The sequence below is a fragment of the Colobus angolensis genome, unplaced genomic scaffold (genome assembly GCF_000951035.1).
Source record: "Colobus angolensis palliatus isolate OR3802 unplaced genomic scaffold, Cang.pa_1.0 Scaffold136, whole genome shotgun sequence".
In the NCBI taxonomy this organism is placed as follows: Eukaryota; Metazoa; Chordata; class Mammalia; order Primates; family Cercopithecidae; genus Colobus; species Colobus angolensis.
The window spans coordinates 2,307,898-2,321,850 of NW_012114444.1; the positions used below are offsets into that span (position 1 = coordinate 2,307,898).

A 13,953-nucleotide genomic window follows, 5' to 3' on the forward strand; every position below is an offset into this window, starting at 1 on the left:
CCCCTTTTCTTCTCCCTTCCCTGCCCCACTGCCCACCCCATCACATCCTTTAATCTTTTTTTACCCTTCATTGTCCCCAACTCCCCTGCATTGCCTTCAGCAAAGGAAGCAGGAGCTGTCCCGGGACAATGCCACCCTGAAGGCCACTCTGCATGCAGCTAGCGACACCCTGGCCAGTGTCTTCAGATTGCTGCACAGCCTGGACCAGGCCAAGGAGGTGAGTGCAGCCCCTGGCCCCTGTCACCACCCCATCCATGGCCAACTCCCTCCCAGGCCCATGGGCAGCTTTGTGTGCGCACTTGTGTGCAGAGCCCACCCTCAGGGTCATGAATCAGGTGGCTGTGAGCAGGATGAGGGGCTGCTAAGTCCGCTCAACTTCCAGGAGCTGGAGCGTCTCGCCGCCAGCCTGGACGGGGCTCGGACCCCACTGCTGCAGAGGATGCAGACCTTCTCCCCAGCGGGTAGCAAGCTGCGTCTGGTGGAGGCCGCCGAGGCCCACGCACAGCAGCTGGACCAGCTGGCGCTCAACCTGTCCAGGTGCGTGGCCAGGAGAGGCGGGGCCCTGGGCCCACCCTGGGGATGCAGCCTAGGCCTTGGGAGGGCCCAGGGCCTTGGGAACGCTCCTAGGGGCTGAGGCCGTTGTCCTCAAAGAAGCCAGGCCTTCCTCAACCTCATGGCAAGCTGGAGCCCAGAGTGACAGGAGCAGGCAGGAGCAGTACACCCAGCAGACGACAGACCCGGGCAAAGGCCTAGAGGCGGAACTGGGCGGGCGGCGTGGGCGCGGCTGACCATGAGCGCAGGAGGCTGGAGAGCCAGGCCGAGGGTGTGCGCCTGCCCGCGCTTACCTGCTCCTTCGACCTTCCCTTCCACTACAGCATCATCCTGGACATCAACCAGGACCGCCTTACCCAGAGGGCCATCGAGGCCTCCAGCGCTTACAGCCGCATCCTGCAGGCTGTGCAGGCTGCCGAGGACGCCACTGGCCAGGCCCTGCAGCAGGCAGACCACACGTGGGCGGTGAGGCCCCTACCTTCCTCTCAGCCCCCGCAGGAGCACCGCCACCGCCTGCACCTCCCGCAGCCCTGGCCCGCGCGTCTGAACCACCGTCTGTCCTTGCATCCACAGACAGTGGTGCGGCAGGGCCTGGTGGACCGAGCCCGGCAGCTCCTGGCAAACAGCAGTGCACTGGAGGAGGCCGTGCTCCAGGAGCAGCGGAGGCTGGGCCTCGGTGAGTGCTGGGATCCGATGGGGGCCCTCGGGCCTGCTGGACATCTAAGCTCCCAGGGACCCTCGGCCCCCAGCCACATGCACGCGTGGGGTGTGGGTCGCCGCAGGATGGTTCGGGGTGGGAGGGCTTTGGAGGTGGCTCCCCAGCTGCTTGTGTGTCAGCCCCAGGGAGCCCGGCAGGGGAGCCCAGGGAGGAGCAGCCTCCTGCAAGGCACTGGCTGCCACTGAGGCACCAGCTGAGGCACAGGGCACAGGGCAAGATGGTACGTGGCCTCTGCTCTGCTGACTCAAGGGCTATACGTGTGCCAAGCTGCTCAATGAGAAAGGTGTAAGCTGCCAGAACCAGAGGGCTGTCTCTTCTGAGCCTCTATTGTTTCATCTGTACGATGGGGACAGCTATGCCTGCAGTGGGAATGGAGGCTGCGCTGAGACTCAACGCCTCCCCACAGGCCAAGGGACTCCATGTCTGAGTGTCCCTGTCCGTCTGTCTGCCTGTGTGTCAGCCTTGGTCCTCCTGGGGTCAGAAGGGTGGAGGTGGGCTGCACTTGTATATTGGGGGTGAAGCTGCCTGGGAGCTGAAGCTGCCTCCCCCGCAGTGTGGGCTGCCCTCCAGGCTGCCGGGACCCAGCTCCGAGATGTCCGGGCCAAGAAGGACCAACTGGAGGCGCACATCCAGGCGGCACAGGCCATGCTTGCCATGGACACAGGTACGCGGAGCCTGGGCCCGGCTCCCGCAGCCGGCCGACCACGAGGCTCTGTGACACTGGCGTTGGCCACATGTGGCTGCTGACCGCTCGCTGTGCTGCTGAAGAGACCCCCACAGTGGGCAGCTGGGGCCAGACACAGAACGCCCGCCAGGGAGGTGCCAGGGCTGCAGATAGCACACAACAGCCCCAGCCGTCAGAAGGCTGGCAGGCTTGGAAGTGCTTTGGGTAGAAGTGGAGGTGTAGGTGGGAGGCTGTAGGCCTGGGGCGGGGGTATTGGGGCGCACCCTGCAGGAAGGGCGCCCAGGAGGGCACAGTGGTCAGCGTGGCTGGAACCAAGGGGCTGGCAAGACCTTGCGTGGTGAGGACCAGGGCTCGCACCCTCAGGCTTGGAGCAGAGGATGATGTGGCTTCACCCAGTTTCTGAGGGAAGCCTGTAGCTGCTGACTGTTCCCAGCAAGCCCAGGAGAGATGGGGCCAGGCGGTGGGAGGTGACGCAGGGCACATGTCCATGGACCAGCTATGGCTTGAGAAGCGGGGTGCCTGTCCTGGAATGGAGGGGCCGTCTGGTGGGATGGGTTTGGATTGTACTGCACTGCGGGTGTGAGGGTCTCACACGATCTGTAGGGGGTTGGATGTCCCTGTTACTGTCCCGACAAAAGGACTTGGGGACATGAAGCCAGAGTGGTCCCTGCTGACCTCTGCTGAGCCTGCCCTCTGCCCACCACAGATGAGACAAGCAAGAAGATTGCACACGCCAAGGCTGTGGCCGCTGAAGCCCAGGACATGGCCGCCCGTGTGCAGTCCCAGCTGCAGGCCATGCAGGAGAGCGTGGAGCGGTGGCAGGGCCAGTACGAGGGCCTGCGGGGCCAGGACCTGGGCCAGGCGGTGCTTGACGCAGGCCGCTCAGGTGTGCCCATGGCCCTCACAGTGCCCCTGAGGGAGGCGGGGCAGGGTGGGGGGCAAAGGTCTCAGGGCCACCCCTCCCTCTGTGCAGTGTCCACCCTGGAGAAGACGCTGCCCCAGCTGCTGGCCAAGCTGAGCGTCCTGGAGAACCGTGGGGCGCACAACGCCAGCCTGGTCCTGTCCACCAGCATCGGCCGTGTGCGGCAGCTTATTGCCCAGGCCCGGGGGGCTGCCAGCAAGGTGGGTGAGAGTCCCAGGGGAAGGTGGACATCAGGGAGGGTGGTGATGGATGCTGATGGATGCTGCCCCGCAGGTCAAGGTGCCCATGAAGTTCAACGGGCGCTCAGGGGTGCAGCTGCGTACCCCACGGGACCTTGCCGACCTTGCTGCCTACACTGCCCTCACGTTCTACCTGCAGGACCCAGAGCCCGAGCCTGGGCAGGGTACCGAGGATCACTTTGTGATGTACATGGGCAGCCGCCAGGTACCGGGCTGGCTGGATGGACGGGGCCCGAGCTCAGCATCTGTTTGGAAATGGGTGGTACCTGGTCCCCGTCCCAACTGTGTGTCTATCGCTGCTACAGGCCACTGGGGACTACATGGGTGTGTCTCTGCGTGACAAGAAGGTGCACTGGGTGTATCGGCTGGGCGAGGCGGGCCCTGCAGTCCTAAGCATCGACGAGGACATTGGGGAGCAGTTTGCAGCTGTCAGCCTGGACAGGTGGGAGGCCCAGGAGAGAGTCCGGATGCCTCCAACTGCAGGGGCCCATGCCCGTTCGCCATCCCTCACCTCTCTGTGCCCACTCACTACCCCTCGCCTCTCCATACGCACCCGCCACCCCTCGCCTCTCCGTGCCCACCCGCCACCCTTTGCCTCTCCGTGCCCACTCACCAACCCTGGCCTCTGCCCTCAGGACTCTCCAGTTTGGCCACATGTCTGTCACAGTGGAGAGACAGATGATCCAGGAAACCAAGGGTGACACAGTGGCCCCTGGGGCAGAGGGGCTGCTAAACCTGCGGCCAGACGACTTTGTCTTCTACGTCGGGGGTTACCCCAGTACCTTCACGGTGAGCCCGCCTGGCTGGGGGCAGCCTGGGAGGGGCTCCACAGCCCCAAGTCACTTGTGTCCTGGAGAGCCGTGGGTTCTCTTGGTATCTCGCATCAGTCCGTCCTGCTGTAGTCTGAAGTCCCCTTGGTCCATCCTGGAGGGGAGATGCCTCAGGCCAGGTGCCCTGACCCAGCCCTGTGCCCACAGCCCCCTCCCCTGCTTCGCTTCCCTGGCTACCGGGGCTGCATCGAGATGGACACGCTGAACGAGGAGGTGGTCAGCCTCTACAACTTCGAGAGGACCTTCCAGCTGGACACGGCTGTGGACAGGCCTTGTGCCCGGTGCGTGTGGCCTGCCCTCCCCGTCTCCACCCACCCCACCCTCCGCTGACCCCAGAACCTCTGACCTGCAGCTCCAAGTCGACCGGGGACCCGTGGCTCACGGACGGCTCCTACCTGGATGGCACCGGTTTTGCCCGCATCAGCTTCGATGGTCAGATCAGCACCACCAAGCGCTTCGAACAGGAGCTGCGACTCGTGTCCTACAGTGGGGTCCTCTTCTTCCTGAAGCAGCAGGTGTGCCGGGCACACCTGTCCCGCCGTCCCCCCTTGCACTGATCCTGCCCCACACTAACCCTGCCCTGTTTCTGCAGAGCCAGTTCCTGTGCTTGGCCGTGCGAGAAGGCAGCCTCGTGCTGCTGTATGACTTTGGCGCCGGCCTGAGAGAGGCTGTCCCACTGCAGACCCCACCGCCCCTGACCTCAGCCAGCAAGGCGGTAGGGCCAGGGTGGGGACCAGGGTGGCAGGGAGAGGAGGTGGGACGATGGGGGCAGGGCATGCCACGGGGACACAGCTGGCCCTGGAGCCTGCACTGGTCCTGCAGATCCAGGTGTTCCTGCTGGGGGGCAGCCGCAAGCGTGTGCTGGTGCGTGTGGAGCGGGCCACGGTGTTCAGCGTGGAGCAGGACAATGCTCTGGAACTGGCCGACGCCTACTACCTGGGGGGCGCGCCGCCCGACCAGCTGCCCCCGAGGTGAGCACTGTGCAGCTGGGGCTCCGAGGCCAGGCTGTCGGGGCGGTAGGCTGGGCTCAGAGGCGGCGCCCTGACCCACATCCCCGTGTCCCCGTGTCCCCGCATCCCCGCGTCCCCGCAGCCTGCGACGGCTTTTCCCCATGGGAGGCTCAGTCCGTGGCTGCGTCAAAGGGATCAAGGCCCTGGGCAAGTATGTGGACCTCAAGCGGCTGAACACGACAGGCGTGAGCGCCGGCTGCACCGCTGATCTGCTGGTGAGCAGCCCTCCCCGCTGGGGGTGGCATCTGTGGACATGCAGTGGTACCTGCGGGCACTCAGGGACAGCCTCCCCACAGGTGGGGCGCGCCATGACTTTCCATGGCCACGGCTTCCTTCACCTGGCGCTCTCGAACGTGGCGCCCCTCACTGGCGACGTCTACTCCGGCTTTGGCTTCCACAGTGCCCAGGACAGTGCCCTGCTCTACTACCGGGCATCCCCGGTGAGACCTCACACCCGTGCCCTCTCCCCAACCCGCAGCGGCCGTCGGGGCAGTCAGGACTGGGGTGGTTGGAATGAGTCTGGGTCCCCAGGCTGGCCAGCTGACCTGGCTGCTGTCCCCAGGATGGGCCATGCCAGGTGTCCCTGCGGCAGGGCCATGTGACCCTACAGCTCCTGAGAACTGAAGTGATAGCTGAGGGGGGCTTCGCCGATGGCGCCCCCCATTACGTCGCCTTCTACAGCAATGCCACAGGGTGAGCCCGGCCGCTGGGCCCTCATTATGAAGGTCTGGAGGGACGCCCGCCTGCACTTGCCTGGACCTCTGTCTCCTCTGAGGTGGGGGTGGGCAGGGTGCGGAAGAACCGAGCCTCCGGCCTCCCGCCCCCCAGGGTCTGGCTCTATGTTGACGACCAGCTCCAGCAGATGAAGCCCCACCGGGGACCACCCCCAGAGCCCCAGCCGCAGCCTGAGGGGCCCCCGAGTCTCTTCCTGGGAGGCCTGCCTGAGCCTGACACCTTTCACTTCAGTGGCTGCATAAGCAACATCTTCGTGCGGCGGTGAGCCTGGCGGGCACTTGGGGGCGAGGCCCCAGTTGGCCTTCTGCAGCTGCTGACCGCCTGCCCGCCCTGCACAGGCTCCTGGGCCCACAGCGTGTATTCGACCTGCAGCAGAACCTGGGCAGCATCAACGTGAGCACAGGCTGTGCACCCGCCCTGCAGGCCCAGACCCTGGACCTGGGGCCTAGAGGACTGCAGACCGCCGCCCGGAAGGTGGGCGCCCCAGGGGTGAGTGGGCAGAGCTGGGGTGGCTGGAAGGGTGGCCCCTGTGCGGGCAGCCCCTGCATTCACCATCCATGCCCCCAGGCCTCCCGCCGCAGTCGTCAGCCCACCCAGGATCCCGCCTGCATGCTGCCCCCACACCTCAGGACCACCCGAGACACCTACCAGTTTGGGGGTTCCCTGTCCAGTCACCTGGAGTTTGTGGGCATCCTGGCCCCACATAGGAACTGGTAAGGCCAGACACAGCTGGGGTGGGCTGAGGGGGCCGCGCAGGCTGACGCCAGCTCCGCTTCCAGGCCCAGCCTCTCCATGCACGTCCTCCCGCGAAGCCCGCATGGTCTCCTGCTCTTCGCTGCGAGCCTGAGGCCCAGCAGCCCCTCCCTGGCACTCTTCCTGAGCAACGGACACTTCGTCGCACAGATGGAAGGCCTTGGGACTCGGCTTCGCGCGCAGAGCCGCCAGCGCTCCCGGCCTGGCCACTGGCACAAGGTATGGGCCGAGAAGAAGGAAGGTGGGCAGGGCCTGGCGGCCCTACCCTGACCCGCCTCCTGCCCCCAGGTCTCCGTGCGCTGGGAGAAGAACCGGATCCTGCTCGTGATGGACGGGGCCCGGGCCTGGAGCCAGGAGGGGCCACGCCGGCAGCACCAGGGGGCAGAGCACCCCCAGCCCCACACCCTCTTTGTGGGGGGCCTCCCGGCCAGCAGCCACAGCTCCAAACTTCCGGTGAGAACCATCTTGCCCCGGCCCTCACTCCTCACCCACTGTTCACCCCTTTCAGCTGCCCTGGGCCCTGATCCCTGCCCCGTCTGCTCCCCGTAGGTGGCTGTCGGGTTCAGCGGCTGTGTGAAGAGACTGAGGCTGCACGGGAAGCCCCTGGGGGCCCCCACACGGATGGCAGGGGTCACACCCTGCATCTCGGGCCCCCTGGAGGCGGGCCTGTTCTTCCCAGGCAGCGGGGGAGTTATCACTTTAGGTCTGTGGGTGCTGGCATCCCAGGTCCCAGCAGGGCAGGGCAGGGGGCTCCGGGAAGTTCTGGGGAGGGGCTCCCCCTTCCTTCTCTATCACAGCCTCTCCCTGCAGACCTCCCAGGAGCTACACTGCCTGACGTGGGCCTGGAACTGGAGGTGCGGCCCCTGGCAGTCACCGGCCTGATCTTCCACTTGGGCCAGGCCCAGACACCCCCCTATTTGCAGCTGCAGGTGACTGAGAAGCAAGTAAGCCTGGCAGGGGTGGCACACCAGGGCAGGGTTTGCCTCTCCATTCTGGTGACCTTGGGGGCATGCCCTGACCCTCCCTCCCTACCCCGCCAGGTCCTGGTGCGGGCGGACGATGGAGCGGGGGAGTTCTCCACGTCAGTGGCCCGCCCCTCGGTGCTGTGTGACGGCCAGTGGCACCGGCTGGCAGGTGAGGCCCCTCCTGTGGCCAGGGCACTCTGCCAGCCCCACCCCCACCCTTCTGCAGCACGGGAGTCACGCGGGACTCGGGGTGGGGCAGCTGCTTTCAGGGTTGGAGAGAGGCCTGGCTGGCGACTCCCCGGCCTCAGGAGTCCACCTTCTCCCACAGTGATGAAAGGCGGGAACGTGCTCCGGCTGGAGGTGGACGCACAGAGCAACCACACTGTGGGCCCCTCGCTGGCGGCTGCGGCTGCTGCCCCAGCCCCTCTGCACCTCGGGGGGCTGCCTGGTGAGTGCAGCCTCGATCAAGCGTGGGGAAGCTGCCCCTCAGGACTAGAGGCTGGGTCACCCACCCCCTCCCACCCTCCTGTGGTGTGGAACAAGAGGCTGGGTGGGGGACGTATGTCTGGGAAGGGCCTGTGGGTCCCAAGGTGCCCTCCAACCAGCCTTTTTCCATCTTCCTTGTGCCCCCAGAGCCCATGGCCATGCAGCCCTGGACCCCCGCCTACCGTGGCTGCATGAGGCGGCTGGCAGTGAACCGGTCCCCCGTCACCATGACTCGCTCTGCAGAGGTCCACGGGGCAGTGGGGGCCAGTGGCTGCCCAGCCACCTAGGGCACTGCCAACCCCGGCCTCCGGTCAGGCCCCTGCAGGTGACTCCTCTCACTGCCCTGTGCTCACCTCATAGGTGTTTATTGGGATTCTAGGCTCTATGGGTGACAGATCTTGTTTCTGGAGATGGTTTAAGTTATATCTTTTTAAATGAAAGAATAAAATACTGCAAAATGTTTTTATACTTGGCCCTTCCACCTATTTTTAATTGTGAGACATTTGTAATCGCTGGTTCCTCCTTAAAAAAATTAAAAAGTAACTTCTGTGTAACTGAATATTGACTTAAAAATGGAGTCTCAAGACAGGTCTGGAATTGGCCTGGACGGAGGCACCAGACTCTTCCTGGGGTGACCGTTTTCCATCGTTAGGTCCAGTAAGTTTCTCTGGGATCCTACAGCAGCTCCTCACGCTAGCATCTGTCCAGCCAAAACTCCTTTGGGCAAAAGAAAGGAGACGTTGGCGGGTAAAAGAAAAGACTTTATTATCTGGGTGGGAGGTGAGGCTGTGCAACGCACTGCAAGCGCCGAGTCAGTCCCTCAGAGGACGGCGCGTGGCTCAGTCCAGGCTCATGTCCTCCTCTTCGTCCTTCTTGTCCTTCGTGTCGCCTTCTTTCTGCTCGGGCTTGGCGTTGTTCTGCATGGCTTTGGCAAACGCTTCCACATCTAGAACACGTTAAAGACACAAGGTGGTGTCTAACCCTTGCCCAGAACTGGGGATCAAAGCGATGGGATCAAGGGCAGAAGGGCTGTGACCTTTGCCCCCTCAGCCCCACTTCTGCAAATCCAGGGGGACACGAATGGACCCTGCCTCTGCCTCTGGCCCGGAGGTGCAGGCACAGCCACTTACCGCCCTTGTTGGCGGCCTCCACGGCCTCCGCAGGCAGACCGAACTGGCACATGAGGGGGCCCAGCTGCCCCGAGGCCAAGGCTGCGCTGAACATGCCCAGGGCCTGCAAGGAAGAGCCAGGCGAGGGCTGAGCTCCACCCTGGGCTGCGCCCCAGGGCCGCACTGCTGAGCTGCCAGCTCTGTGGGTCGGGCACACGAGGCACGGCAACGGTGAAGGTGGGGCAGGGCCTCTTCCTCCCTCCTGCCCGCTCCCTGCGCACACTGCGGAGGGCACCCTGGGCCTGGCCTCTACCTGCTGGAACTGGGGCGAGGTCAGGGTGTTCTGGATCTCTTCCGCGGTCTGCGGCAGTGACTCCCCAGATGGCAAGTAGGGAAGCAGGCGCTCCTGGACGTCCGCGTTGGCGAGGATGGGAGCCATGATCTCTGGCGTCAGCACACTGGCCAGGTCCACTGGGACACAAGAACACGGCCATCAGCTCGATGCCAGCCTAAGTGCCCACATGGAGGGTATGCAAGCAGGGGCTCAGCCCACGGCCCCAGCACCCCAGGCACGCACAAGAGGCAGGCGCCTTGGAAGGTCAGCTTGCCAGGGTCAGCAGGCCCCGTGCCCCCCAGCTCCGGGCGACAGCACGTGTTACCTTGCTGGCCACCCGCTGGCCCAGCCGGTACGTTCATCGTGGCCAGGATGCTCTGGAGGTCGCTCAGCTGGATGGGCTGGGTCGGGCTGGCTGCCGTGCTGGCTCCGTTCCCGGAACTGGGCGCAGGGCTCGGGCTAGTTGCTGAGGCAGCTGCTGGAGCAGAAGGAGCTGGGGTGGCACGGGTGGAAGAGGTGGTGGAGGACGGGGTGACCGCTGCCGACTGACTCCGGGAGCTGTGGAGAGAGAGGGCACCGCTGGAGCGGACATGCCCCCACACAGCAGGGCCTACTCGCAGGGTCCAAGGTGCCAGGCTAGGATTCCCCGCCGTCCCTCCCTAACACTGTGGCACCCGCGTGGCGGGGCTGGAGCGATGAGGCTCACCTGGAGGAGGAGCTGCTCCCTGGAGGCCCGCTGCTCCCCAGTAAGCTGGCCAGGCCGGGTCCAGTCAGGGCCCCCAGCCCACCTGCGTGGGACAAGGAAACGCGAGCTCTTATGCCCTCTAGCCCACCGGGAAGAGCCTGCCCCTCCCCAAGCCAGAGGAGGAGGAATTCCCAACACTAAAGCCAAGAGCAAGCGGGGTGATGGGGCCCACAGGCCTGGAGGAGCTGCGGGTGGTGGGGGCGGGCGGACACTTGCAGCTGTGTTCTGGAAGCAAGGTCGCTTCCGTTCCATCCCATTACACAATTCATGTGCTTAGATTAAAAGCAGATTCAGTCCAGATCCCACCCAAAGGGACAAGTATTTGTGAAGGGCCAAGCACACGGGTCTGTACTCGATGAACTAGCAGCAGGCAGGCAGCCATGTGGGGCCAGGGGACCCAGGGCAGGAACCCCAGCTCCCTCCAGTCCTCCAGCCCCACCGCTCAGCCAGCCACCCTCCTCTGAAGTACCCAGCTGGGGTCCTTACCAGGGGCCCAGAAGCCCGCGCCTACCCAGCTCTAGCCACAGGCAAACAAGCACATTCCCAAAGGGAAACCAGCTTGCAGACACAGGTTCTGCGACACTAGGCAGTTAGCAAAAGTTGAAAGGAAACAGAGACAGGGCCTCAAAGCATTCCCAGTGGAAGCTGCCTGAGCGCCCGGGTGGCGCACGTTACCCAGTCCTCCGAGGCCGGCTGGTCCGATGAGCTGCATGAGCTGACTGTGGCTCATGTTCCCCAGCAGGCTCTGCAGGCCGCCCTCACCTGGAAAACACTGCAGCTCAGGGGGGCTTGGCCCAGCCAGATCCACGCCGGCCCCACAGCACCGCCCCGGCCAGCCCCACAGTGCTGCCTGGGCCTCTGCTGAGCACCCCACTCGGCTGCCTCCGAACTCTACAGGCGGCACCACTTGAAGTGAGGCAACGGTGGGACACAGACCCGTCCTACCCCATGAAGATGGGACCGGGGAGTGACCCAGGGCGCTAACAGGGTCTTAATTTAGAATCTTCTATTTCCACTTCCCAACAACCTGCGCTGAGGGAGCGAGCCGCCCACAGTAGACTCCGGCCTCCCAGGAAACCCTGAGCTCCCGTGACAGAGCTGACAGTTACCGCCCAGCGCAGAGAGCTCGTGGCCGCTGCTCCCGCTCGCCCCCAGCGCCCCAGGCATTGGGGGGTTGTTCAGATACTCGTTGACTTTCCGGCAGTGCTCCTCATCCTGGTCCGTCTTGGGTTCCTGCAGAGAAAGGGCACATAAGGGCAGGAGCCGGTGCCAGCTCACTCTGAGGGCCACCACAGCCATCCTCTGAGCTGGCTTACAGGTGAGGGACCTGAGAGGCACAGGCGCATGTGCCTGGCTACACAGTGCTGAGGAGACAGGACTCAGCCCAGCAGGTGAGGGGATGGCAGTGGTGCCTTCTGAGCATGATGCTCCGTGCCTTGTCCCAGTCTGCCGCAATCCTGGGTGTGCCCTGTCCCCCTCTGCCCATTTCACAGATGGGGAGCCTAGGGCTCCGAAGGCACTTAGCCGCTGCCAAGCCAAGCCAAGCCCTCTCACCCTCTCGCCCTCTGGGGTGTGGTTCTTTATACACCCGTCTCCTTCCTTCAACCAGTGGAAGGCAGCGAACTGGCCCGCTCGGCACACACCACAGCCCAGAGCCACGGCAGGCCCTCACAATCGAGCACACGTGTGCGTGCTCACACGTGCACAGACCAGGGCCAGAAGCATCGACCTGCGAGCACACAGAGCTGGAGCAGAGCACCCACGCACACCGCGAAGGGCTATGGAGGCGGCAGGGCGCCAGGGACACTGGGAGTCCCTGACCTCATGGCAAAGCGGGGACAGGGGACTTAAAAGTCATCGACAGGAAAATCGGGAAGAAAAGGGGAGAGAGTGGTAACAATTGGACACTATTTGTTGGCAAAATTGTGGAAAACACGTTCTACACCAGCACGTGGCAAACTGTGCCCCCATCTGTGTTTGCAAATAAAGTGTAATTGGAACTCGGCTGTGCCGTTCCTTTCCCAGGCCACATGCACAGCACCTGCAGGGCTGAGCAGCAACATGGACCATCCGCCCCACAGAGGCCTCTCAGACAGGGCCACCCTTGCTCTCGGAAGGGCCGAGGTTGGGGGTGGGGACAGCTGGCTCCACCTCTGGCAGACAGCATGGCATTCTCTCTCCACACTGCAAAAGCAGGCACAGGCTTTCTGACCACAGGCCCGCCACCAGTTTTCACCTACAGATTATACTGGCTTATGGAAAAAAATCTGTGCACCAGGCAATTCTCTGCAACACTGCCTGTAACAGCACAAAAACGGCAACAAGCTCCATGGTCAGACAGACGGCAGAATGAGCAACGGCCTCTGGACCCAACGGACGCTCTGCAGCTGTGGGTAAGAGAAACCCTGGGCACTGATACCCCTGGCCTCCAGGACACACTGCCAGGGAAGGGGCAGGGCTGTGGAGAGTGAGAGGAGGATGCTTCGTTTCTGTGAGCCACACAGGAGCCCCTGCCTCTGCTGCGGGGGCCTCAGTGACCCACGGCAAGGGGCAGAGAGAGGGCACTGGGCATCGCTGGAACCAGGGTCAGCATGTCTGCCTGCCTGGAAATTCCACACCGCAATTGGGTACCCGCAGCCCAGCCTGGAGCCTCCGCACTCTGGGAGAGGACCTCGGCCCCAGGGAACATGCACCACAGTCCTGAGGTGGCATTTCAGGCCGTGTGGCCGGTGCCCGCTGGTTTGTAACAGCCAATTGCACCACACTGCAAGCAAGTTCCTAACTGAATCACAGGGCAACAAAAAGGGAAATCCCCAAGACCTGCCCCGTACCTGCATCCAGAAGAAAAGCCGCTTGGACCCTGCCTTGAACTTCAGCACGTAGACCCTCCCGCTGGGGCACTGCGGCACCCGCTTGAACTCACAGTCGTCAGGGAAGATGATCAAGTCCTGGCAAGCCAGAGGAAGAGAGAGTCAGCGGTGCAGATGGCATCACTGCGCCCAGTCTCAGGAGAGCATGCCGGGCCCTGGGTCCAACGGGGTGGGGTGCACAAGAGGCAGCTAAGCCGCCAGATCCCTCGCTGGCAGGGTCTCCACCAGGTGGAGAAGCCAGGGTCAGAGACAGCCCATGAAAGGCAAGGCGCGGGGGAGACAGCAGGGAAATGGGCCTTTCAGATAGCAACAGGGTTTCTGAGACGTGTTGGGAACATTCCTAGAGTAGTTAGAAGGTCAACTCTGAACTGCTCTCAAATGTAACAAAGAACAGCTTAAAGTCTGAAGAACAAAGAAGAAGACTGAGTGCAGCGGCCAGGCAGAGCGCTCCAGGCTCTCCAGGGGCACACCTCCAACCCCAGGCACCTCACACGGAAAGTGCAAGATACACAGTGGCCGAGACGCCCCTGTCATCGCGGAAACCAGGACGACCCAACAGCAGGGCAGCCGCTGACGGCCTCACGAGCGGTCCCCAGATGCGGCCAAGTCCCCACCGCGAACTCCAAAGCGAGGACTCCGAGGGCCCGAGAAGTCGCCTGTCCCGCTGTTGCGGCTCTGGGACACTCACGTCTTCCACGTTCCCGGACGTCCTGTCCTTCCAGCAGAAGTGAATAAGCGAGTCGTCCGTCTGCTGAATGTACACCAGCCCTTTCCGCTTATCCGGGGTTACGGTGGTCCCCTTCAGGGACATCTTTCCCGCCCGAAACTCCACCAGGTACTTGTTGGAGGCGCCCCGAGAGCCTGGCACCAGGCTCGGGAAGAGCGCGCCTGAGGTCGTCATCCTGAAAGCGCGGAGACGACGCTGAGACGCGGCGGCCACGGTCGCCCGCGGTCCGGCAAGCTTCCGCCCCCCGGGGTGTTTGGGAGCAGGGGGCCGGCG

The 13,953-nt window shown here is 63.9% G+C and overlaps 2 protein-coding genes and 1 long non-coding RNA gene across 9 annotated transcripts in view; 2 read left to right on the top strand and 1 right to left on the bottom strand.

Annotated features, from left to right (window-relative positions):
- LAMA5 (laminin, alpha 5) overlaps positions 1–8,449 on the top strand; it is a gene marked incomplete at its 5' end in the record, with an annotated part of 118,791 nt that extends 110,342 nt beyond the window's left edge. Inside the window, 27 exon segments of the mRNA XM_011934548.1 lie at positions 101–217; positions 383–537; positions 876–1,017; positions 1,126–1,228; positions 1,824–1,934; positions 2,662–2,841; positions 2,929–3,077; positions 3,151–3,321; positions 3,422–3,558; positions 3,752–3,905; positions 4,094–4,227; positions 4,299–4,461; positions 4,539–4,661; positions 4,769–4,917; positions 5,039–5,171; positions 5,253–5,396; positions 5,519–5,649; positions 5,785–5,952; positions 6,030–6,165; positions 6,259–6,404; positions 6,471–6,663; positions 6,733–6,897; positions 6,994–7,147; positions 7,255–7,388; positions 7,485–7,578; positions 7,738–7,857; positions 8,043–8,449. Coding sequence (XP_011789938.1) covers positions 101–217; positions 383–537; positions 876–1,017; positions 1,126–1,228; positions 1,824–1,934; positions 2,662–2,841; positions 2,929–3,077; positions 3,151–3,321; positions 3,422–3,558; positions 3,752–3,905; positions 4,094–4,227; positions 4,299–4,461; positions 4,539–4,661; positions 4,769–4,917; positions 5,039–5,171; positions 5,253–5,396; positions 5,519–5,649; positions 5,785–5,952; positions 6,030–6,165; positions 6,259–6,404; positions 6,471–6,663; positions 6,733–6,897; positions 6,994–7,147; positions 7,255–7,388; positions 7,485–7,578; positions 7,738–7,857; positions 8,043–8,182 — 3,846 coding nt within the window.
- A 186-nt stretch (positions 8,450–8,635) lies between these two features.
- On the bottom strand, positions 8,636–13,947 carry ADRM1 (adhesion regulating molecule 1). Of its 7 annotated transcripts, XM_011934485.1 has the most exons (9): positions 13,642–13,919; positions 12,915–13,031; positions 11,193–11,316; positions 10,759–10,845; positions 10,045–10,126; positions 9,664–9,896; positions 9,318–9,475; positions 9,026–9,128; positions 8,636–8,841 (listed from the first exon to the last, which is right to left on the bottom strand). In XM_011934485.1, exons 1-9 carry the CDS (start codon positions 13,852–13,854, stop codon positions 8,735–8,737), a joined length of 1,224 nt encoding a protein of 407 aa, XP_011789875.1. In that variant the 5' UTR covers positions 13,855–13,919; the 3' UTR covers positions 8,636–8,734. The 7 variants fall into 7 exon arrangements, with proteins under 7 accessions (XP_011789875.1, XP_011789876.1, XP_011789874.1 ...); XM_011934486.1 differs by lacking the exon at positions 12,915–13,031 and having other exon boundaries at positions 13,642–13,947; XM_011934484.1 differs by having other exon boundaries at positions 8,636–9,128.
- LOC105506380 lies at positions 11,188–12,081 on the top strand. Its single transcript, XR_001000917.1, has 2 exons — positions 11,188–11,474; positions 11,693–12,081. It is a non-coding gene; the product is annotated as an uncharacterized LOC105506380 (long non-coding RNA).
- Positions 13,948–13,953: the final 6 nt, after the last annotated feature.